Here is a 23,542-nt window from a genome sequence, read left to right as displayed (position 1 = left end):
CACCTTGACACGTCTGATCGATAGCGCATTGTTACACCATTCTAAAGAAAACTGGCTGATTAGCGTCACTCAGGGGCTAACGCGATCCCTCCGCGCCAAGCGCAAGCCGCTTGCAACGGCAGCACACGCAGGTGATTTCGAAGACGCTCCTGGCGTACGTACAGCAATATTTTCCCTTCGCTCTCTGATAATGGCGGCGGCCTCATCTTTCTTCTCCTACTTATCGATACCCACAGGACAATAATCCTGTCCGAGTGGGAGGCGATTGGATAGAGGGCTCTCGCACACCTGGACTTATCGAAGTTCCCGACCTCGTAGATCAAGGACCATAACAGTGAGTACACCGCGCGTTTGACAGCTCTTACTGGCGACGTCTGTTCCGAGCAGTGTAGCTATGGCAGACGCGACGGACGACATACCCAAGTTCGGTGCGGCCGACTACGGCGTTTTGTGCGCCATGCTGTGCGTCTCGTCGGGCATCGGTCTGTACTTTGCGTGGCGAGACCGGCGCGACCAGTCGACGCAGTCGTTTCTGCTGGGAAACCGGCAGCTGGGCCTGCTGCCGGTGTCCCTGTCCCTGATGGCGAGCCTCCAGTCCGCCACGACGGTGCTGGGCTACCCCGCCGAGATGTTCTACAAGGGAACTCAGTTCTGGGTGGCCGTCTTCGGACTTGCCATCTCCAACGTGGTCGCGGCAGAAGTCTTCCTGCCGGTCCTCTACAGGCTGCAGTTGACGAGTGTGAATTCGGTCGGTGCCACCTTTATATCTTACACTCGCGTGAAATTTTCGAACAAGCAAAGTAGCGTTCCGTACACTCAGCGATCGCTCAGCATTGCCGCGGGTTTACACCTTCGGGCCTGACGTCATCAGCATTGACTGACAGTCCGTCGCTCGAAAGGGAAAAATGAAATTTGCTCATGTAAAAGCGAGGCTCTGCCGCTATTTGTCACTGAATACTCCTCAGCGTGCCTGGATAGCACGATGCCATCTCGCAGAGGCGTATACATCTCTTAAAGGCATCATCTATGGGCGTGGTCTTTAAGAATCTATGGGAGCAACCTCTGTGACGCAAAATCTCTTTAAAGCACGCCTCCCGATTCCCATTTTTTATCACTTTTTCAAGACAGCGCCCGCTGTCCTTGAAATCGCAGCACTCTTTCAGTAGCTCCCCTTCACAAAGTGTTATAATGCGCCTGGCACAGTGGTCGTGCGCCTGGCTCCCAGCCTGGTTCGTGCGTTCGACGCGGAGTTCTTTGACAAAACCGAATTCTGCGCCAATCTGTTGCAGGGGCAACGCTTTCTGGTCAGGGAATGTATCGGTATCTAATAATGTTGAAGAATTTCCGTGGCGTGCGTACGGACAGACTATTGCCGCAACCAGGCGCCGCCTACCCCATTGCGTGCCAATTAAAAAGGATAATATTAACCACTGGCAGAAACAAAAAGGAAGGATCTTTGTACAATAGCATTTGTCTCTGCCTCATCCCGAACGAACACCAAATACAAAACAGGCCGTCAATTCACAAACCATGGCTGGTCAGCCTACAACTGCTGTTGCCGTCGTACTTGCGTCCACTAAACACGTGGTACAAACGGGTGCTTTTTTTTTTGTCTGACCTACAGTGAAACAACCTGTTTTTGCAAAACTGCAAAGTTACCCTACATTTTATGTGATTTGGCATTATTTACAGATATTCTTTATTAAAACTTCATAAAAAAAATGCGAACTGCATAAAAAAAAGAGACATCGTGCAGAATGTAATCAGCCTACATGTCGCGATGCAAACAAGCAGAAGTGGGAGATGCAAAATGCCTGTCCCTGGGAAGTAAAGAGAGGTGAAAAAAAAAATGATCAGGCGCGGAATTTGCCGGAATCGTAATTCTTGTTAGCAGCCTCCATTGGTGGAGGGAAACGGAAAACGAAAGCTCGGAAAATAAGGGTAGATGATCACACCATTAGACGACGCCACCAGCCCTTCTCACATTAGCACAAACAGTCCTTTCCGGAAAACCGCAAGATCCCTGCGTGATTCAGAAAAAATGTCCCGCGCACAGGACAAACGAACAGCGCAAAACTATACGCAATACTATAGGGGACTTTACCTTCTTGCCTTCGTTCAAGCATCGTAAAACGGGGATGGGCGTCGTAATAACTTCGGGGTTTATCAAGCAACGTTTCGCGACTTTTATAATCTGCAGGCTCCCTTTACTTATTTTCTTATGTGGGTGCGTGTGCCCAAATCATATCTTAGCGAACCCCCGCGAGTTTCTTACTCTTACGTGATTTTTTTAACGCCGTCTTTTTGATGTCGCCTTTTCTTTGAAACCGCTTTCAGCTAAAGCTGCAAGCAGCATTTCTATTGTAACAAATAGCGTGTACACGAAGTTAGGGAAAGACCGTAGTAAACTGGCTGAATGGCCCATATACTATGTAAGAATTGTTTAGTGTGAAATCTTGGCCCTAGTGTAAAGAGAAAGTAAGTACATAGCCGAAAATTACATCGTTACTTTAATTAAAGTTAACGTTGGATCGTTTCTCACGGAAATAAACAAAAAAAAAAAAACGCGGGTTGAGAAACAGCGTCGAAGAGATGACCGACAAACGTACTACAAAAACGTAAGACATCGAGCGTACTACAAAAACGTGAAAATGGAGCCTTCAAGAACGTTTGACGACTCGAGCAGCGTGAAACACAACAAGAGCAAAACATAAAAATGCTGTTTGAGTAGTGGCAGAAACTGCGTTTGGCTAGTTTTAATCTTGATTTTTGATTAGTTTTTGGTTTTGGCTCGGCTTCACTGACCACTTCGACTAGAGTTTGCAGGCACTGGCTACTAATACATTAATCGATCCAAGTCACTGCATCACTGCAAGCCGCCTTCGAAACTCTGAGAAGTGAAATGTTGAGGCTTAGTTGAGCGGTTGAACAGTGATTGGTAATCTAAAAAAAAATGGAATAAAAGCTGATGAGAAGCACAAACATATAGGGCACTGAGAAATTATAAAACATACGGCACGAATTGGTATGTCTTCAAGTAAAACTAGCAAGGCGTCCGTATGTGCCTACCAAAAAAAAATGATTTGGCGACTTATACCCCCAGTTAACTGCTCACAAACTGTATCTCAAACGCACTGGGTTTCGTTGATCAGTTCGGTGGTCATGACAAAGCGGACAAGTGCTTTGAGTGCCCTTCGGTAGGCAATTTCGTGCTCCAGTACGCATTCGAAGTTCGGGTAGAGCCCCACTGGGAAGTACACAATCTGCATGGCTCAGTTCGGCCGCGCCCTTCTTTGGCGCGAAATGTCTTTCCGTGTTTCACTGGATCTATTGAGCGTGCCATATGACAACGCCTTGATGACGCCACGTGACTCCCTAGGCCAAGATTACACAACTAATGAGTGTAATGGAGCCACCTGTCGCTTTTCCTGTTGTGGAATATTAGTGAAGTAAGAAGGAAGTACAGGAAGCGGGTCTTTTGATTATCGCCTAGATGCGTGAGTTCGGGCTTTTCTGAGCGAAAGCTTCCTTCTTTATGCGTGAATCGTTCAACCCTGCACGAAACCCGCCCTGTCGAGGCAATGGAAAGGAAGAGTGATTGCAAAGGTGGGCACGTCCTAATACGAATTACAACAGCATTTTCTGTCAAGGTCAGTGATTTCCTTATAGAATGGCTACTGATGTGATACTCACGCAACTTCTCCTAGACGTAGCTAATGTCCTCGAGGACAACTTTGTTTTGCTTTTTTTTAACCTTTAAAATTCACATGTTGAAGTGGCAATGCATTGCTAGGCTGTGATTTGCTGACAATTTTAGTAGAAGTGTGTCCCGAAAAAGGCAACGTTCGCGAGCACGCCATGTCTCACGTGTAGTATATCCGGTACTAGAGCATTTTCTCGGCGTCGCCCGTTGTTTTTAAAGGAAAAACAGCATTAGAAGCATGTTCACTGCGAATAAGTTGCCTCCATGCAACAAAACAAATGAAGGAACGCATGTAGGACATTAATTCTTTATTTTTTATTCAGACACCCTAAAGGCCCTTGTAGGTATTGCCATAACAACAAGATAGTACAGACATTGTGACACAACTGGAAGTGACAGGCAATTTATAACATCTTAGTACAGGGTTACAAAACACAAAAAAAAGAAGAAAGGAAAATGAATAGAAAAATTGAAACTACGCGGGGTAAATCAACGTGCAAATGTACTTACAATTTTGGAAACAGCACAAAATTATGGTTTTGTTGGCATGTGCATCTAGGCTGCGCTTCAAATGGCTAACAAATGAGTCATGATCATGAATAGAAGCAATTTTTTGGCAGCTTGTTTTCATGGTAAATAGAAATCAAGAGCGGACGTTGTCGACGAAGATTTGTAAGCGCGAACAGTGTCATCGCAGTGTAGTGTCAAACACGTTCGCTATTGAGTGGCTCAGTGCAGCATGATACTCCATTGGGGCTGATGCTGACGCTAGAAAAGTGCCAAATGCGCTCCATATCGCCGTAGTTTTGAAAACACAGCCTGGTTGCAAACCAGGCTTTGACGAGATTTTCTTCTATTTTTCTGGGTTGCGCAGTACCTGGAAAGGCGATTTCGCTCGAACATGGTACGGCTACTAGGATCGCTCTCTTTCATCGCCACCACAGTAAGTACAGTGCGAGTTGGTGACTTGTGTGTACTGCCCCCTCCTCCGTCCTCCCCCCCCTCCCCCCCCCCCCCCCCCTAGAAAAAAGGCTGAATGCCTCTATCACTACACATGTGTGACAAGAACGGATTCACCTTTTTACGTACAGGCAGTACCTTCATCTCACACCGGGCGAAACCGCCAGGAAATTTCTGGCAATACTTACGGAAAGGTGACCGACCCAAAAATAGTTTCAGCAAGAAAGTAAATCCAGTCACAACAAAACCGGAATGCAGCCATTTATTCACGAGATGACACCGACTACGTATGTTAAGGCGTGTTCTTTCCTCCAACATTATGCAATACGGCTTAATTATTAGTTGGGTATTACAAGCGCACAGCGAGCGTAATTTAACCATACCACCAGAGCTCGAAAATAGCGTCGCCAGACTGCTGGGCGTAATGATTCATGCACTGTGCATACATCGTTTCCTAAATCGTTTGCCCTAATGATGCAATGCATATGCACGCAGTGCACATCTTCGCTGCTTTGCTTCGTTTGTGTTATTCCTTGCGGCTGCCGAAGTGGCTTTACAAGCTGCATTAACATGTCTTTACTTGTTGCGTAACAGCCTGCTGCTGTGTTGGGGCATCAGACATTGCCAAAAGCCCTAGTCAGGTGAACGCGAAGTTTGTTCTCTCTTCTGTTACCGATCTGTGGCTGTTCTGTCTCTTCGGGGTTGTACCGATTCTTGTAGAAGCTTACGCATGACAATTCTGCTCACCAGGCATAATAATATTGAAAAAGAAACGAAGTTTAGTGTTAAACTTTTTTTCTCATTTTCCAGATGCTGTACATGGGGGTAGTGCTGTACGGACCATCTCTAGCTTTAGAGTCAGGTGAGCTCATTCCTGTTATATTTCTATCCAACTATGCTTGCTCATATCGCTTGCAACTGTAGCGTGCAATCGTAAACCATTTAGAATCAACAAGTTGGCCCTGAAGTTGCGGTATTTCTTCGATTTTAGGATGGGCACGTTCAACAGGAGCTAAAGTGGGTTGCTAGTTTTATCCTCGTTTCTGTATAAAACATACTGTTTCCGTCTGTAGCGCTATAGCTGTGTGATTGATTGATTGATTGATTGATTGATTGATTGATTGATTGATTGATTGATTGATTGATTGATTGATTAATTGATTGATTGATTGATTGATTGATTGATTGATTGATTGATTGATTGATTGATTGATTGATTGATTGAAGGGTTTCACGCGCCGACGCAACGCAGGCGACGAGGCGCGCCGTAGTGGAAGGCTCCGGATTAATTTTGACCTCCTGGGGATCTTTAACCTGCGCGTAAATCTCGTATACGGTCGTCTTTGCTTTTCGCCTCCACCAGAAAAGCGGCCGCCGCGGCCAAAAATCGAACCTGCGACCTCGTGCTCTGTAGCACAACGCATTAGTCACTGAGACACAGCGGCGTGTGTTATAGCTGTGTAGCGCGATGGGAGCGTGTGAATCACAGCTTTGCGGCATTATAGAGTAATTAAAATCTGCAGAAATCCAAAGAATTGTCTACTATACTCGGGTACAAGTTAAGAACGGCAACGGAAGTTTACGCTGTGCCTCATCACCGCAGCCGGATGTTACTCAGCGCGACGCATAGTGCGTTACTGTGAATATTTTGAGCATCGTACGAGCCATTTCCGTGATTTTTCGGACTCAATATGCTTACAAACTACTGCAGTGATGACAAGCAAACTACGTGAGAAAAGGCAGGCGATGTCAAGAATTTATAGCAACCTCCTTTCAAAACGCGCGCGCCTGTTGACATCCGGGTCCGTCGCTTAGGCGGAGTGATAGCGTACAGGAGCTTTCGCCGTTCTTATCTTGCTCCCGAGTATAATGTGTAGCATTCTTATGCCGCCTGTCTAGAGTGTAAGATCTTTACCGCCAAATACGGCTGTGAATAAAACTTTCGATTTGTTTATTCTTTTTAAGCTTTATTCTGTTTCCCTTTTCCAGTGATGTAATTATGCACCATTAAGCAATGAAGTGCCTTTATTTGGCTAATTATGTTTCTTTTTTCGAAGATGCAAGACGTGCTGCAGAGTTGGTCCGTTAACGTTATTTTTTTGTTTGTATTCACAACGTTCTTTTGCGGACTCTTTTTGTTTAGTCTTCCGTTTTGGGGAGAGGTGTATAAGATGCATATTGTTGATTGTGTGAGACCATTTCTGTGAAATATTTATTTTTTTCTATTTTCCCTATTTTTTTGCTTTTTCGAAATCCTTTCCGACCAATTATTTTCGTTAAGGCTATTAGAACGATTAAAGCTGGAACTTCCGCGAGATCTGCATTTTTGTGGAAATGCAGGGCCCTTGCTGTGGGGGTACTCGCAAAGAATGCCACGCATTAAAAAAGCGCGTCTCTTTTCAGTCTATTCTCTGTATTCCCATTCTTACCTTTCCTTTTTTTTTTCTTGCCCCCCCCCCCCCCCCCTTCCCCCTTCAAGTCACCGGTCTTCCTGTGTGGTCATCGATCGTGCTCATCGGCTTAATCTGCACCCTCTACACTGCACTGGTAAGAACTCTTCGTTGACTCGTGCCATCGTTTACGGCCCCACGAGGAGGCGATTATCGCAACATAAATGTGTAAATAGAATAAAATATGATGTAATAGTGTTATTACGGCGGCAGCTCTGATGGGAACGTTTCGCTGCATCTGCGATAGTGACGGGCCTTGTATGTTGCACTGTATAGCGGCTTGAAACACCGGCTCATGCATTCACCGATGGCACGTGGCCTTGAGGGACAGCCTTCATGCATACTTTTGAGACGCAGATATTCAAAGTGTGGGTATGTATACGTTCACGCGTCAAAAACAAAAGTGACGCACTGACTGTTGCCCTGTGAATTGGCGCGTTCCTCGGTCACCATATGATGTGCATCACGTCCTTGCTTATGGATACCTCGGAGTTTGTACGTTTTTCAGGGATGTGGGGAAGCATGCTTTGGCGCCCAAGGCTTCCTCTCTGCGTGATAATTCAACAAATTATATCGAATGTTTTTCGCCTATGGCACTAACGAAACGGCTTTGCTTTCAAGAGCGCGCTGCGACCACGCCACTTGACTTGCTCTTTACACTTACTTGCTCTTAATCGACCAGATTTAGGGGAAATCCCCAAGGTGGAGTAAATTTCTGTGAAGGAAAGTTTGACATCCACCTAAATACAGCCATACGGCTACAAACGGCTCTTTACACTCACAAACGAACTCAGTACGACACCTGCGGCATACAAGAAAAAAAAACTGTGGTTAAATCCTTTGTTATAGGAATCAGTAAAGCACGAAATTGATTGATTGATTGTAAGGTTTAACGCGTCGACGCAACGCAGGCGATGAGGCGCGCCGTAGTGGAGGGCTCCGGATTAATTTTGACCACCTGGGGATCTTTATCGTGCGCCTAAATCTCGTACACACGGGCGTTTTTGCTTTTCGCCTCCATCAGAAAAGCGACCGCCGCGGCCGGGAAAACACGAAATCTGCGGCTGAGCATGATTTTCGGGTCGGCGGCTGTCTTGTGGATGTGCTTGGCGAGCGACGTCCTGCTGGCGGGTAGTTTCGGCAAAAGTGTACTGGCGTCATTTCCGTGACGGATATGACGTCAGCGAAATCTTGGTGTATCCCGGCATAAAACACTTTCGTGTTAAATATAAAACCCGAAAACGAACAACCCTAAGTATAAAGTACTCTGTAGTACTAAAGATTGCTACCCCGCAAGAAGACCCTGTGTGCAGGTGTGCACACTTTACAGGCTGCTTGCTTCCTTACACTGGCGTCACTTCCGTGACGGATATGACGTCAGCGAAATCTTCGTGTATCCGGGGATAAAACACTTTCATGTTAAAAAATTACCTGTCGTAATTGGAGTCACACCCAGTAACTGGAGAGGCATCCTAACTTTTACCCCGCGGCGCGTTCTTGTGATGTCACGTGCTTTCCAAGACACTCCTTTAACGTAGTGCATCGAATAGACTCTAGTGAACCAACTTCAACCAAGTATGCGCGCGTGAGGTTCGCCTTCGGTCACCAGGTGCGCGGACTCGTCGTGCGCACTCTCCGTGCAGGGAGGCATGAGGGCGGTGGTGTGGACGGACGCCTTCCAGATGACCGTCATGCTGCTCGGCATGGCCGCCGTCGTGCTCTGGGTGAGCGGCCTCGCTTCATTGGGCTTTTGAAAGCGATCTGCCAGCTGCAGTTGAACGGGGCTCGCTGGCTCATAGAATTGCAGTCCATACTTTGAAAGCGCTACAAGGACAACACCAGACTGGTGTGCCTGGGGACAGTAGCATGTACAGAACTACATGCATTTTGTTGTATGTGATAATGTATGCCTGGGATGTGGGCCCTCGATCCACACCCATCGTGCACAAATGTGTCATTTTACCTATTAAAAAAAAACGCTACGCACGGTGCCAAATGTCGCATGAATGACAAAGACCTTGCTCGCGGTGTCCAAGATTGCATGGTTCTGATGCTTCTATGGTAACTACCACTGAATTACGTGGAGGTTCTGCAAAACGCGCTTCAGACTTGGTTTAACTTTTTATCTCTAAAAAATATCTTCCAAGCCTTGTTTAGTATTTTCGGCTATAGTTATCCCCGAAGGCACGTCTGTTTAACGCATTACAATGACTAAATAATCAGGCGGGTTTATCGTCCGACTAAACGATGACGCCGCGTCAGTTGAACATAAGTGAGTGAGTGCGTTCTTAGAGATTGTGCACCTTATCCTCAATGCTCAATTGAGCATGTTATCTGTATTCATCCTCACCCGCGTGTGGATGGCAGAGCATGCACTACAACCGCTGGTTTTCTAATCTTGCGCCAACTTAACTGCAGGGTGCATCGAATGTCGGCGGTTTCGGCGGGGTGTGGGAAATCGCCAAAGAACGAGATCGCATACAGTTCTTAAAGTGAGTACGCCGCTTTCATAGCCTGACCGCTGCTCATGAGCGCCAGCAGCGCCAGCAGGGCTCAAACCTGCAACACAACTTGCACAGGACCTGGCTTTGAGCAGAACAAACCAAGTGCTGTTAAGTGCCACCATTGCAGCACGCAGTTCAACCCGTACCGTTCCGGAACGTTGTGGAGCGTCCTGCTTGGGACTACGTTCGTCTGGCTAGCCTCCTACGGCACCAGTCAAACGCAGGTACAGAGGTTCTGCAGCGTCTCCAGCTTGAAGAAGGCGAAAGCGTGAGTCATTTCAACAAGAACACCATATGCGGTACACTAGTAATTTAATGTGGAACCATGAAATTGCCCCTTGAACGAAAAAGAAAAAAAAATCAGGGAAGCTTGCGTTCACGCGCAAGACTTGAATGCGTAGCTGTTGTAGGTGATCATTGACGGACACAAAGTTGAGTTTTAATATAGTTTCGGTGTCGTGGTCGACGTCGGTGGCGTGGCATTTCAACGACCTTATATGTTGAGCAAGGCCAGAGTGAGCTCGTCGTTGTGGTCGTCGTTTTCGTACTCCACTCTGCAAGCGCGACTTGTCGTCTCTAGCGGATGCTTCGCACGCCGAGCCTGTCGAAGCGCTGCCTCTTCCTCGGCCGTGCGAACTTCCCGCGGCCGGGCCATGTCTTGTCAATGATCACCTACAACAGCTTCGGCATTCAAGTATCGGTTCTTCTACGGTACAGAGCACATGCGCACGACGACACGAAGACAGAACAAACGAGGGGTGCACGCTATGACGTGTCTTTCTCGTTCCGATCAAGTTTTGCAATGATAAGGCGAACGCTAAGTGGGTATGCTTAGCTTGACGAACGTGCGTTCGAGGCACGCGTGCAGGAGCGCTGTGGACACCATACAAAAACAATTTGCTCAACGGCTTCGCCGCTAAAACGGCGTTGGTGCTTTATTCTAGCTTGAACAGAGTCTCGCACGAACACACATTGCCGACAAAAATTCAATAGAAATTTGTACCAAGTGCAGCGGTGAGAAGTCCCTAATTTCTCAGACGTTAGAACTGCATTTTGGGTGTTCGGATTGATTTTTATTATTTTTGTAAAATACACTTTACGTAAAAGGACAATTTTACATTGGTCAATAGAAATTACTGGACGTTGCTCGCGGTCACGTTTATGTAAATTTTGGTGTTTCTCAGTTAGAGAAGGTTGCAAACATTTACGCCGGTGTTAGTTGTTCTGTAGTGATGTTTTGTTGCGTGTGCATGCAGGCTAAGCTTATGGCGATGGTCACATGGATAATTCCTCCAACTGGTTTGTTTCTAGAGTTGTTATGGTTCTGTACGCCACCAGTATCTCTTCTCCCCAGAAATTTCTTTTCCCCGCAAAAGATATTAAAAATTGTGTGTTCAACTGCTTTAATTTGACGAAATTGGAGGCGAGGGGCCTTCCACCATCCATGGTTATTTTTTTCTGAATACAGTCAGCAATGGAAAGTATTTGGCTTGAACATCTAAGCGTCGGCAGTATAATGTACACCCAACCGTTCTCTGCACTCAAGCAGCTATGGTACGTTTCTTTTTTTCTTCTCAGTGCTCTGTACATAAACATTCCGGGCGTCATGATAAACATCAGCCTGAGCTGTTTGGCTGGCCTCGTCATCTTCGCCAACTACGCCGACTGCGATCCACTCAAGGCGCGCAAGATCTCCAAGCCCGACCAGGTGAGCCAGCGACACCGAATCCGTGTTTGTTCCAAAACGCTCGCTCGCGTGCTTGAGCGAATGTGCGCGAGTGCGTGCGCGCACCTGTTGAGAGCTATGGCGAGCCGTTATCGCTCGCGCTATTCTCCTGTTTCAAGGTTGGATGCCACTGATGCGGCCATGCGTTATCACGCACCGTGCGCGGCTAGTTCGTAGTTTGCGTGAAAGTGTGTACAAAGTTTGAAAGGCCATGCGACGTGTGCGAAAACACTCCACGAGTATTTTCGCTTTGGCTTTTGATGCCAGCGGTCATCGATATATCGAGCATCGCAGACCCTCAAAACTGCACGTATAGACCAGTTATGCTTATCATGCTACCGTAGTAAGAATTCGTCGTAAAGCCAGGCGCGTTTTGCTTTTGTTATCAACACGCAGAAACGTTAACAGGGCGGTCATTACGGAATCGGAACACTGCGATGACCGAAAGCCCGTGTTGCTTCGGTTTCGGGTCTGCTTTGAACGGCGCTACATTTTCGACGACGTGCAAGTTCGCTCAGTCAGGAACTCTAGTAGATTTTATTTTAATGATGGTTTGCATACGTCGCCGTAACTAGTGCAGCACTGGCACACAAGCTCGACTTACATGCACACGACGACGAAATGGCGACAACGAGACTTTCACTGCGCGCACTACAAAGTTTCGGAAGGAAGGCTGCCCTGAGTGGTGTGATTTTGGCCGACGCTGATGCAGCTGGTGCCCTTCTTCGTGATGAAGACGATGAATGGGATTCCCGGCCTACCTGGAGTGTTCGCAGCGTGCGTCTTCAGCGGCGCTCTCAGGTACGGCGCCCGAGATTTCGCCCTCGGGTGCAATCACTGCTCCCGGTTTGCAGCGAGCGCCAGACTGTCGCACTTTATTTGACCTTGAACGCGATAGCGTTTATAAGGCGAGCGTTGCAGCGTCCGTAAGTTGACACCGTAACCGTCTACGCAGCAGTACATCGCGTGCTTTTTTTTAAAGACGATAGTCTTTCTTGGGCTACTTAAACCCAGAAATTTTGGTCTGTCTGTATGTCTGTCTGTCTGTAACTCGATTCAGCCACCCGACCAAAGCAAATTGCTTACTGCGCAATAGTGTTATATAGTCACAGCCAAATGTAAACGTCTAAGCCCAGTTTATATGTTCATACTTGTCAACTTTGTTAAGAAGAACAAGACATTACGCAAATATAAGACAGGAAATTAGTACACAAGGGATATTTACAGTGTTCCTTAATTAAAAAATTCATGGATGCTTGGTTTTTCGATAGCATATGATATTCTACATCTACTGCAGAAACCGCCGCCTGCTGTTCTGTTGCCCGCGCCACCTCCTGGCGGCATATGAGAAATCACGCGGCAACAGCAAAGAAAGGTTCCACTAGTTAGGTTTCACGTTCTGCTTGGAACGCACGTGGAGCATGGCAACGCGGTTCTATAAACCTTGAAGTCGGCCGCCTCGATTCACGCGCCTCTCCGCCGTACTGCAGCGCTGGCATCGAAGAACCCCGCCTGTCGCAGTGGAACGCGGTAAATTCAAATCGCCTTGAAAAAACCTTCAGTGTGTTTACCTTGGGATGAGGGCGACGGAACAGAAACAGCATGATAGGTGAGCGGGAAAGCAAAGAGGGGCATTTCCTTGGCAAATGTGTACAAAAACTATCGTCTTTTGACGACATTTGCAACAAAAGGAGGAGATACGCGGCCAATTTTTGTCCCATAGCTGCTGCTTGTTTCTCGGCTTCTTGCTCTTTTCCCACGTCCCTGCTTTCCGTTCTCATGATAATCGACAAGTGTTGTCGCAATAGATGCATTGAACTCCACCACGCTTACCCAGTGAAACTGGTCCCGTGATTGTGGGCCTCTAAAGAAAACATGCAGCGGCCATTAAAACAAAAAAAAAGAAGGTTGTAGGAACCTTGCATAAAAATTCCAGCAGCAACTGCGTCAAAATGCTTTCACCCGCATTTATGACTTCAAGAGATATTTCCCTAATGGTAGCCAATAATCAGTCCCATTTTTAGGGTGACGCTTTCTTCCCGTGAGCCTTCATTTGAAGCGAGCTTCAGCACACAACTTGCAAGAAGTACAGTTCCCATGTGTTGATTCCCTATTGCCCTTTTCTGCTAGCGCAGATGCGTTTTCTTTTTTTTTCCTTTTTTTGCTGACGAGCCCAGGGGAACGCGTAATAAACAATGAAAGGATAGAGGAGTTTTCAGCGAAATAGCGGTTTGTGACATCATGGGTGGCACGCGCTCGCAGCACGCTTTCATCAGGCTTCAACTCACTGGCTGCCGTCACGTGGGAAGACTTCCTCGCTGGGCGCCTCAAGTTGACTCGTCGCCAGGAGGCGTACGTCACGAAACTCGTGGGTGCGTGCCCCTCACGTGGCTGACGCGCGTCGCGCGCACATCGCTGACGCAACAACGCAAGTGACACGTGATTCAGACAGCGTTCAAAGGCCGCACAGTTGTTCATAATGCGTTTGCGCTGTCAGCCACCACAACAAGAAGAAATTGCGCCGTATAAGGCACCATAATTATTGTTAGCAGAGTATATTAACTTTTTTGGGGGGCATATCTTGTTTATGGTTGCAGACTTACACGACTGCAAGTATCTTGAGCAAGCAGTTCGTGCAGACCACGTAGATTGAAATGGGGCCACTCGGCATGCGCGTGATACCGCATAAATGCGGATTGTTGGTTTTACAAACAATAAAATGTATTGTTCCTCAAAATTAAACTGATACCACCAAGCTCAGTAGTGACAAAATCAGTTTGCATGCATATTGTCTAGTTGTTTGCGCGTGAATACAAAGTAAAAAAAAAAGCAGGCCCTCACAATTTACGATCGGCTTGGCGGCAGGAAGTACTTAGAAGACGATGAATTCTTTTCAGTGGCGCTCATCTTCCATTTCCCATCGCTTTCAGCTGCCGTATACGGCCTATTAACAATTGGCCTGGCGTTTGTGGCTGGGACGGTGGGATCCATCCTGAAAGTAAGTCATGGCGACGTTGGCTGATATGGTAGCTGATACGTATGAAACGTTAAATGGGAGAGAATGGCAGTTAGTTTCGCACCCAGGTGACGCGGCTAGCATTTCCTCCTTTCTTGCGTGTGTGCACACGGGCACTGGCACGCGTGCCTGCTTGCCTTGTCTGGGCGCCGAGGGGAACACCCGAGAAAGTTTGCAAGCACTTGACCACACACATGCAATACACAGTATAAAAAATTACACCATCTTCCCGTAGGGGAACCATGAGTAGTATGAGAAGCAGCCATGGGGTCGACTGAAGTTCCCATTAGTTTTCAGTTCGTCGTTTCCGTTGACATTCAGCTTCGCGTGCCCTCGTTCTATCAGTAGCTTCTTGACGTAGTTTGAATAAGTGAAGGACGTAAGGCGCGTTCGTAGCACATGCTGTCGTCTCGGTTTGTAGCGCAGTGGGAAGAGCGCCACGTACCTCCCGTTGCGGCCAGAGAGTCGTGGGATCGAAACCGGACGCCGCCTAACTAATTCTTTTTATAGTGGACTGCGCTGACGTCAGCCCAAACGCTGACGGGGCTGAAGAGGCGCGCATGCGCAGTAGAGTGCGGACGGCGGACGACATTTGGAGGGAGGTACACAGCCCCGAGCATGACATGCTCCGCATCTAATATACCGCATTCTTGCGATTCCAAGCACCTCCCGATTCTAAGCACCCTCCCCTACTTTGTGGAAAAAATTGGAAAAAAAAAGTTGTCATGCGAATCGAAGCACCCCCTTTTCTAAGCAAGCATCGCAGTGGATTTCAGTCGCGTGGAAGTGAGCTCGAGTTGACGTTGTGGCCAAGTAATTTATAAATTTTTCAATTACAAACCACTTCAACAGAACAAAATACGACTTCCTGGGAAACAGCGGCGGCCCAAACGGCACAACGGACTCGAATGGTAGTGAGGGGAACAGTATCAGACGTAATTAGTGGCCTCACTGTCTGTACCTATTTTTTATGCTTGCCAAATAAAGCATAATCTTTCCGCCCGTCTCGTCAAGATACGGCTGCGAAAAACTGGCGGGATGGAGGGGGGTTAAGTTTTTCGAATCTGAGCACCCCCCTCACTTTGGGCATCGCGGTCGTGGAAAGAAGAGGGTGCTTAGAATCGAGTAAATACGGCATATATATGCGTACACAGTACAATACACCCACTGAATCGTTATACGGAAAGTAACATTAGCCTGAAAGTCTGCGGAACTTTTATTGGCCAAGCGAAATACAGTCATGTGCACACCAGTGGCGTTTTAAGGGAGGGGGGTGAGTAAAAACGACAAAAAAAGGAAAAGTTACGGGGGCACCTAAGCTTTCTGTTATGACGTGTGAACACGTGGGCACCACTTGTCGTCGAGTTGTGAAAGTATTTGCGTGTCTGGGAACGTTGGCGTCGCTGCCAAAAGCAATTGGTGAATCGGCCATTAGGTTGTGACCACTCCTGTAGTTGCCACTGGCCAATAGGTATTGGGGGCTGGTATGCAGAACTGTCGAGGCTACACGGCTACCAGATAATGCGCGTGAAACTAACAGTGACATTATACGGAGGTCGGGTTAATAAGAATGAAGATACGCGCGTTAGGGCCTTATCAGGACATTTGCATCCACCTGCCGTGTGGAACCGTCTCAGTACGTGGACCGCAGTGGAAGGTCGCGCGGTTGGATAGATGCGGATAGCTGAGAGACGCATAGCCTCCACAGTCCTGCACAAAGCTTGTGAACTTGGGAATCAGTTCCCACTGTTCGCTTGTGTGTGCGCGTGTGATCATTTAACCACTACACGCGATGCATCCTTCCCAGGCAGCCTTCGCCATGTCCGGTGCTCTGTCCGGCCCCTTGTTGGGAGTGTTCACAATGGGGATGCTGGTCCCTGCCTGCAACAGAAAGGTACGTTCGGTCGTAAGATCGCAAGAACAAAAAAAAAATGGCTCCAATCCACGCTATGGAGGTGGTTGGAAAGCAAAGCTGTAAACGACACACAACAATTCCCCATGCGACGTCACTGGAATTCCCACACGTGGCTCTACAAAGAGTGAAACCAGATATTCTGCCAGCCGTTACCTGGGATTCGTGGGGGGCAGCGTCCAGAACGCAGCAGCGTCGTCCACGGCTGGGCTAGAGCGGCGACGTCCGCCGCTCTAGCTCGGTCGTGCATCCGCAGAAAGAAAAAGTAGGGGAGCGTCTTTCGAAGAGTGAGGTGGAGGGTGGCACGCGCGGCTACTGTGCAGAGATGGCAAAATTACTTTTACAAATTAATAAAATTACATTACTCATTACTCATTACATTACTCATTACTCATTACAATGTAATTAAATAACGTTGGAAATGACAGGTGGCCGAAAATAATGACATTAGATTACTATTACTTTTCAAAAGTAATGAAATTACTTTGGAATTTAACAAAAATTCATCACTCATACACTACCAACTCAATATATACACTTTATTTACACACATGGAAAAGCGCGCCTTCCTAACAGCGGCCTTACACCAGTGACCAGTGTAACGAAGCCTTAAATACAATCTGCACGTGTTTGTTTAACCCGACTGACTGTCGCCACGGCATTCCCGGAACGCATGAAAAGGGAACGAAGAGGCACGAGAAAGCACGCAGAGCTCTCATCGAAGCGCTGTTTCCTTCGCGTTCGTAGAGTTCCAATGCCCAGAGACCCTCTGGGCATCGAAACTCTATTTGGTCAACCTTTCTTGGTCAACTTTTTGTGCCCTAAGAGAAGCGGACAGGCTAAAAGTAATTGGGAAAGTAATGAGTTATTTTTATGAAATTACTATCCTCAAGTAATTTATTACATTACTAAATTACCAACACTCAAAAGTAATTCAATACATGCACTCATTACAGCAAAAAGTAATTAAATTACTGTAATTTCATTACTGCCAAGTATGCTACTGTGTCATCTCTCTCACTGTTTCCCCCTCACTCTTGTTTAATGTGTCGCCTCCAAAAAGCGCCCTCCTCCTCCTCCTCAGCCGATGGATCAAAACCACCGTCTGTCACCCCCGTCTCCACGTGTGGGCGCAGCTTAGTCGGCAAGACGACGGGCTCTCGCTCCGCTTCTTTTCGGGCCCGGGCTCGATCCCTGGTGGTGCCAGCAGTTTGTGCAGCCTGGTTGGGAGTTTCTTGTGGCGCACGCCACGACGAAACCGTTGGCTGGTAGAGGTGGAAAGCTTTGCTTCGAGAACCTCGGTACAAAATTTCGAGACGGAGCTCCCTTGTTTCAGGAGCATCTGCGCCGAGGTCTGTGAGAGGGCATTCTGGCCGCGCGCGAATGCAGGGCGCACTGGCGGGTCTCGTTCTGGGCGAGGCCCTCTGCCTCTGGGTGGCGGTCGGCTCGCTGCTGCACGAGGCTCCCGCGGAAGAGCTGCCCACCTCCACTGAGGGATGCACCGCTCTGCTGGAGAGAGACGACGACTACGCCTTCAACGTCTCATCGCTGCACCGGCGGCCCACACCGACGCAGCCAACGTGAGTCCTCGATGGACGCCGAGGTTGCCCAAGAAAAACATTGGGGCAGCCTCGCACTATAGTGGCGCCAGAGGGCAAACAGCGAAGCTGGCGGCCCCACCTGGCTTATTCTTGGTTCGGCAATAGGTATTTGCGTGGTTATGCTTGTAAACTCGGTCACGTTTTCTGTATGCACCAATGTGTCGTCGTGAGCCCCCCAAAGAGCAATGAACACTCGTTCATAAAAGTACCATGTGCAATGTACGCAAGTTCGTAACTCCGGATCTTCTGCAACTCGCTGACGTTTCGCTGCCGCTTCACCGGCGCGATATTCGGGATCGGACCGAAGTCGGCGTATCTGTTCTTGAGCAGCGGCGCGGAGGCTTTCGCGTCGCGCTGCCTCTTCTGCGGGAGTGACGCTCTTCTGTCGGCCCATCTCTCCCTTCTTCGTCAGAGACCCGGCTGTTGCTCTTCAAATGAATTCCCGGACTTTCCACTGGAAGTTCTCCAATACTGGCAGGTCCGTATTGTTTTGTCCGCAGGCTTTCACCAAAGTGGACCACGTTAGCACTCTCTAGCACCGGTGGCAACCGGCTTTGCGAACTCGGCGCCTGTAGCCCGAGATTTTCTGTGCTTCTCACTTGAGGCGCGAACGCACGTGAACTGGCGAGGAGAAGAGCACGCGAGAGATCACGCCACGAACGCTGGGCAGAGTGTTCTCGAAGGCCGAGCGGTGCCGGCGCGCGCGATGACTTCATCGCTCGGCGAGGTTTTCTTGCGCACGTTCACGGGCCCAACTAAAGTACGCGGTTAAACCTGAAGTTTCAGTGACTTTATGTTAAACCAAGTAAGTAGCGCGGTTTGCGCGCAAGGAGCGCGCAGCGAACGCGCATACAATTGCACGACAAGACAAAACACGGGCGCTGCTCGGATCAGTCGCCGCTGCGTGCAGCAATTGCCAGTGAACTTGCATGCAGCCAGCGCCTCATTGTATCATTTTAGTGCACAGCATTTAGGCGGCCGCTCCTGTGGTTTGGCGGCGGCGATGGAGTCGTACGCGAGCGAGCGAAGGCAGTAACGAAACGACGGAAGAAAGTGTGACGGGGAGGGCAGTCCCGCACGAGACGCTCGTCGGCGCCGACTCTTGGCGAAAGTGTGAGGGGGAGGCACTAGTGATACATGCTCCTCGTTACGTGAATCATCCGAACCACGTGACATTTGCTCGGAGGTTCAAACACGATTTACAAAATGCTCGGCGGCGGATACGCGCTGCGAGATAACGGCAGAGGAGCGCGCGCCGCCGTGCGTTCCATCGTCACGCGATCACTTCCTGAGACGCAGCAGCTGCGCGCGCCGTGACCGAGAAAACTGCAGTTCGTGCTGCGCACAAATTTCGCATTAATGAGTGTAGTAATCGCAAGCCATTTTAGGGGCGAAGCTCCTAAAGCCATGGGTCTGTCCATCCCTTGTGTCTCGTGGTACGTGACCGCCGCATGCTTTCGGAGATGTCGCAAAGTGGGCCGCGTTGCACGCGCAAGAACCGGCTGCAACCGGCAGCGCAAACTCGGCACCGGGAGCGCGAGCTTGTCTGTGTTCGCCAACGGAGGCGCGAGCGCACGTGCACTGCGAGGGGGAGATCACGCAAGAGATCACGCCACGAACGCAGGCAGTCGTTCTCGGAGATCGAACGAGACGCAAGGACCTTTGCTCGTTTCCTCTCGTCTTGTTCGGGCACAAGTTCGCCCTAAATAAAAGTTCTTTCTTTACCGTTGTGTCCCATCCTACGTGACAAATTGTGGTGGAGGTGCGGGGTAGTCCTCGATGGCGCGGGGTCTTTCACACACAGTCTTACGTCTTTCTTAATGATGTAATGGGCGAACTTTCACGGGAGAGTTACGGTTACCGATGATCTCCCCCTCTCGAGCTTCGCCCCACTTATCATCATTCATTCCGTGGATATGGCGTGATTTTTTCTTCTGGATCGCGCCCTTGCTCTTTCCCGCCATCCTTTCCGCACTCCTTATTTTGGAACGAACGAGCGGTCAGACGATTACACTCCGCGACCGCACGAGGCGCTGGCTTGACCTTGGCCGAGCTTGAAGGTCTGATTGACGGAAAGGAGCGTTTTCTGGGTTTGTACCTGCAGTAACAGAGCTGCTTTAATTCTAAAAAAACTGCAATGATTAAGGGCGGCAAGTCCTGTTCCGGAATAGGTGGTCTGTCTGTCCACCCATCCATCTCCCAAATCAGCCAGCGAAGAAATTTCAGCAGTCGCTGGTGGCAGCGGATCTGTTCGCTGTTGGGCCCGATGGAGAACGAGAGAGAGAGAAAACACTTTATTGGCTCAGGAAGCGACCAAGGAGAATTGAAGTCCTTATGTTGGCAGCGGGTAAGGGCTGAACGTCCACCCCACCAGGACGTCGTCTCTTTGAGTAAGGTGGGCGAGCTCGTGGTGACCGTAGGCCGGTGCCTTTCAGCGACCTCTTCCGCCCTCTTGACCAGGCGTACCTGAGAATGAGAAAGGGGACCGAGAACGCATGCCAACTGACCGCGGATGACACCAGAATAATAAAGCGACGGCGGGAGGAAGTCGCTTCGTTTCGCACGAGGCCGCGTCGGTTTATGCCAGCACGTGCTCTCGCTAGCCGGGAGAAGAATATAGAAGCTACTTGGATAGAAGATAGATAGAACAGAGGCCACTTGGAGCATAGCTCTATGCTTGGAGGCCGGTCAGCAAGAGGAACTCATGGGGCGCATACTCGGCGGAGAATGAGACCGACCGGAAGGGATTAATGAGCGTCGTTATTTTCCCGGGTGCCTCCTAACGAACGACTCTTCAGAATAAAAGGCGCGTTTCCTGTTTTTAGGTTGCGTGTTCTCCTGTTATCCTGCACTACCTCTACGCATCAAGATGCATGGTCACAGCGATCCATCTTAAGAGCCAGCTAGTAGGCACCGTGGGCGCTGGAACGTAGCTGTTTGCACCCTATACACGCTTGCTGGGAATGGACAGAGAGCGTCTTTTGGATTAGGAATTGTTGTAATTTTGATCTTTTGATTTCGGTTGAGTTTTGGTCAAGCCCATTCGAAATATTTCATGATTATTCCTTTTGTATCACGTTGTGACCAAAAGATTGTTGAGAAACTCCAACAAAATCTCCAATGCCCTTAAAGTTGGCGGATTGTTGCGGACATAAATTACTCATACCAGTGCCCTTCAATGCGGCTTTTCTCATACAAATGCATAAAACCGGATTTCTGGACCTCCGAAAATTTTGTTCCTATCAAAGTCGAATGAGTAACTTATGGCTGAAAGGGGCTATTACGTCGCTCCCAATATCTCATAGGCTTATGAAGTTATCGCATTGGTATTTTTGTCTAAAGATTCCTCACATGAAATTTTATAAAAGTATATTTCAGGATTTCTAAAAAATTTGTTCTTGTCTAGGTAAGAGGAGAAACATCCCTCTGAAAGGTGTTTATACAATTCCCACAATATCTCGTAGGCCAGTAAAGCTATCGGGTTGAATTGTGCGTCTGAAAATTAATAATACAAATGTCTTAAAACAGGTTTAAGAATTTTAGACGTCTGGCTGCAAGATATTGATACAACTACGCGTAAAAAGTTAACTCAGGATTGTTTCTGCAAACGACCCCAGCGTGCAGTAATTAATTTTACGGAGGGCTGCTCCTCACATGGACAGCTCTCCGTCTTCTGCTCCGGAGTGAGCTCACCATTGCGAGCTCAATGTTAACCCAGTGTGAACCCAGTGTGAGCTCAGGAGAGAACTCGCGAGTGATCGCCTCGTCAGTCTGGGAGAGCCTGACGAAGGGGAAGTGCGGAGTGCCGCACGTGCACGCAGCACTCCGCTCTTGAGGATTACTTACCCAGCGGCGGTGGAAATGGCGACTTTCAAGCCGGCCTCTAACTTTTGAGTTTTTTTAGTTCACACTAGCCACTCCTCGCATTCGCTCCAAGCTATTTGCTCTAGTAATCGAGGCGAATTACTTGAGCCCTTATAGAAACCTTGTTCACATATTTACGTACGGCCAGTGTTGCCAAGCGAGGAAATTAACAGCTAAACTTTTCAGTGAATACCATCTATACGTATACGCCAAGAGGCAAGGCGCGCGAAAGTTGGCTTCACCCTTAGCACATGGTTACAGTGGCAAAGTGCGATTGCGAGGAGAAGCACTGACGCGCGCATAATGGATGGAGGGCCGCGGGTGCACAGAAATCAGAGGAAAGCGCAGGTTTGAAGGCACGCTGTTCTTTATAAAAAGGCAGATGTACTATATAGCTGTGCTCCTCTGCCTAAATAACATATACAGCTCACAAATAGGTGACGCATATAGGAAAAACCGGAGCACAAGCGCTCCCAACTATCGTGTCCTGTTGTTTTTGCCTTTATTTCCTGTCATTATTCGATTCATCATCATAATCATCATCATGAGCCTGTTTGTGTCCACTGCAGGGCGAAAGCCATCGATTACTCTTCCTAATCGATTACTCTTCCTAGATTTGTGCCATCCACTTGCCCGTTGCGAATCGGCCTGGTGTGGTTCACCAGCTGCCCTAAAGTTCGGCTCTGCCTGTTTTCGTTCCACCAGCGGCCTGCTCAAGCTTTACCACCTGTCGTATCTGTTCATCCCCGTGCTGGGATGCTGCGTCACAATCGCAACTGGACTCATCGTGAGCATTTTCACCGGTGAGTAGTGCAGCTGGCGCGGAAAATATTAGCTTTTTTGTTTTTTGCTGCAATTGGGAGAAATTGCAAGAGTTTTGTTTAGAAGGCCCCTCAGCAGCTTCTCTTTTATACTTTTTTGAGCTGACTGTGTCCTGTTAAAATATCATCAATAACAGCGCCCAGTACTTAGATTAGGTGGCCACGAATTATCCGGGCCAAATGTCGGCTGCTGCTCACACATCACATAACTTACCAACTCGCTCAAACGATGTTGCCCTCTTTCCGTCGTTCTTGAAAGCACGGGCATTCCTTGTGCGCTGATGTGACGCCGTAGGAGCGCTACGGCGGCCATTGGACGGCTTCCTTTTGGGGGAACCAATAAAAAAGTTTGCCGCGCATCTGCTTGAGCAGCTGAAAATGTCGCCGAAAGACGATGTTCTTCTACCGCTCTCCTCTTTTTCCCCTCTGTCACAGAATTAAGCGAGGTAATTTAGGGGCCGATGTCTCGGACGGGAGGAGCGACAAACAACTCCCCCCTACGTGCGAATTCGAGAATGTGGTTCGGACCTGCTAACCGGCGATAGGTCCACGCCTGATTGGCCGCTGGCGTGAGGTACGATACGGGGCACGGGATAACCGTTTTAAACAAAACACATTTACTTCCTCCACACGCACAGGAAATACAGACTGACACGGAGGGTAGTACAGACAAAGAAAACGAAGCTCGGCTTAAGAAACAGGCGACCGTAACACGAGGGGAGGAGTAAGGCAGACAACAGGCGGGCAGGGGAGCTTCCCCCCCCCCCCCAACTACTCTAACAATAGGCCCGCTAGACACACACACACACCCGTACACATAACAAGGTACACTAAGAACGGAATATAATCAAGTGCGCGCAGTCTACGTGAAGGAGGACGATAATAGAGAGGGCGATTTTAGAGTGCAGAAGAGCGGAGAAGGGGAGGACATCTTAGCTCGGTTTGGTCGGTGGCTTCGCCGGGGAAGACGCGCCGGTCCACCGGT

General features: G+C 48.7%; 1 protein-coding gene across 5 annotated transcripts in view; it reads left to right on the top strand.

Annotated features, from left to right (window-relative positions):
* The first annotated feature begins 80 nt into the window (after positions 1 to 80).
* LOC144178232 (sodium-coupled monocarboxylate transporter 1-like) overlaps positions 81 to 23,542 on the top strand; it is a 35,196-nt gene continuing 11,734 nt past the window's right edge. Inside the window, exons 1-15 of one of the 5 annotated variants that reach the window (XM_077705931.1) lie at positions 81 to 154; positions 237 to 748; positions 4,578 to 4,646; positions 5,474 to 5,525; positions 7,143 to 7,210; positions 8,757 to 8,837; positions 9,532 to 9,605; positions 9,745 to 9,885; positions 11,196 to 11,325; positions 12,056 to 12,144; positions 13,606 to 13,715; positions 14,274 to 14,341; positions 16,167 to 16,253; positions 17,661 to 17,851; positions 22,442 to 22,539. In XM_077705931.1, the coding sequence (XP_077562057.1) occupies positions 395 to 748; positions 4,578 to 4,646; positions 5,474 to 5,525; positions 7,143 to 7,210; positions 8,757 to 8,837; positions 9,532 to 9,605; positions 9,745 to 9,885; positions 11,196 to 11,325; positions 12,056 to 12,144; positions 13,606 to 13,715; positions 14,274 to 14,341; positions 16,167 to 16,253; positions 17,661 to 17,851; positions 22,442 to 22,539 (1,612 nt within the window). In that variant the 5' untranslated portion in view covers positions 81 to 154; positions 237 to 394. Of the gene's footprint in view, positions 155 to 236; positions 749 to 4,577; positions 4,647 to 5,473; positions 5,526 to 7,142; positions 7,211 to 8,756; positions 8,838 to 9,531; positions 9,606 to 9,744; positions 9,886 to 11,195; positions 11,326 to 12,055; positions 12,145 to 13,605; positions 13,716 to 14,273; positions 14,342 to 16,166; positions 16,254 to 17,660; positions 17,852 to 22,441; positions 22,540 to 23,542 lie in introns of those variants that run through there. The other 4 variants (XR_013323974.1, XR_013323975.1, XM_077705932.1 and 1 more) reach the window with 4 other exon arrangements.

The sequence above is a fragment of the Haemaphysalis longicornis genome, unplaced genomic scaffold, assembly GCF_048455015.1.
Source record: "Haemaphysalis longicornis isolate Haplotype H1 unplaced genomic scaffold, Haemaphysalis longicornis Haplotype H1 scaffold_4, whole genome shotgun sequence".
Classification (NCBI taxonomy): Eukaryota; Metazoa; Arthropoda; class Arachnida; order Ixodida; family Ixodidae; genus Haemaphysalis; species Haemaphysalis longicornis.
This window is presented reverse-complemented; position numbering and strand designations above follow the sequence as displayed.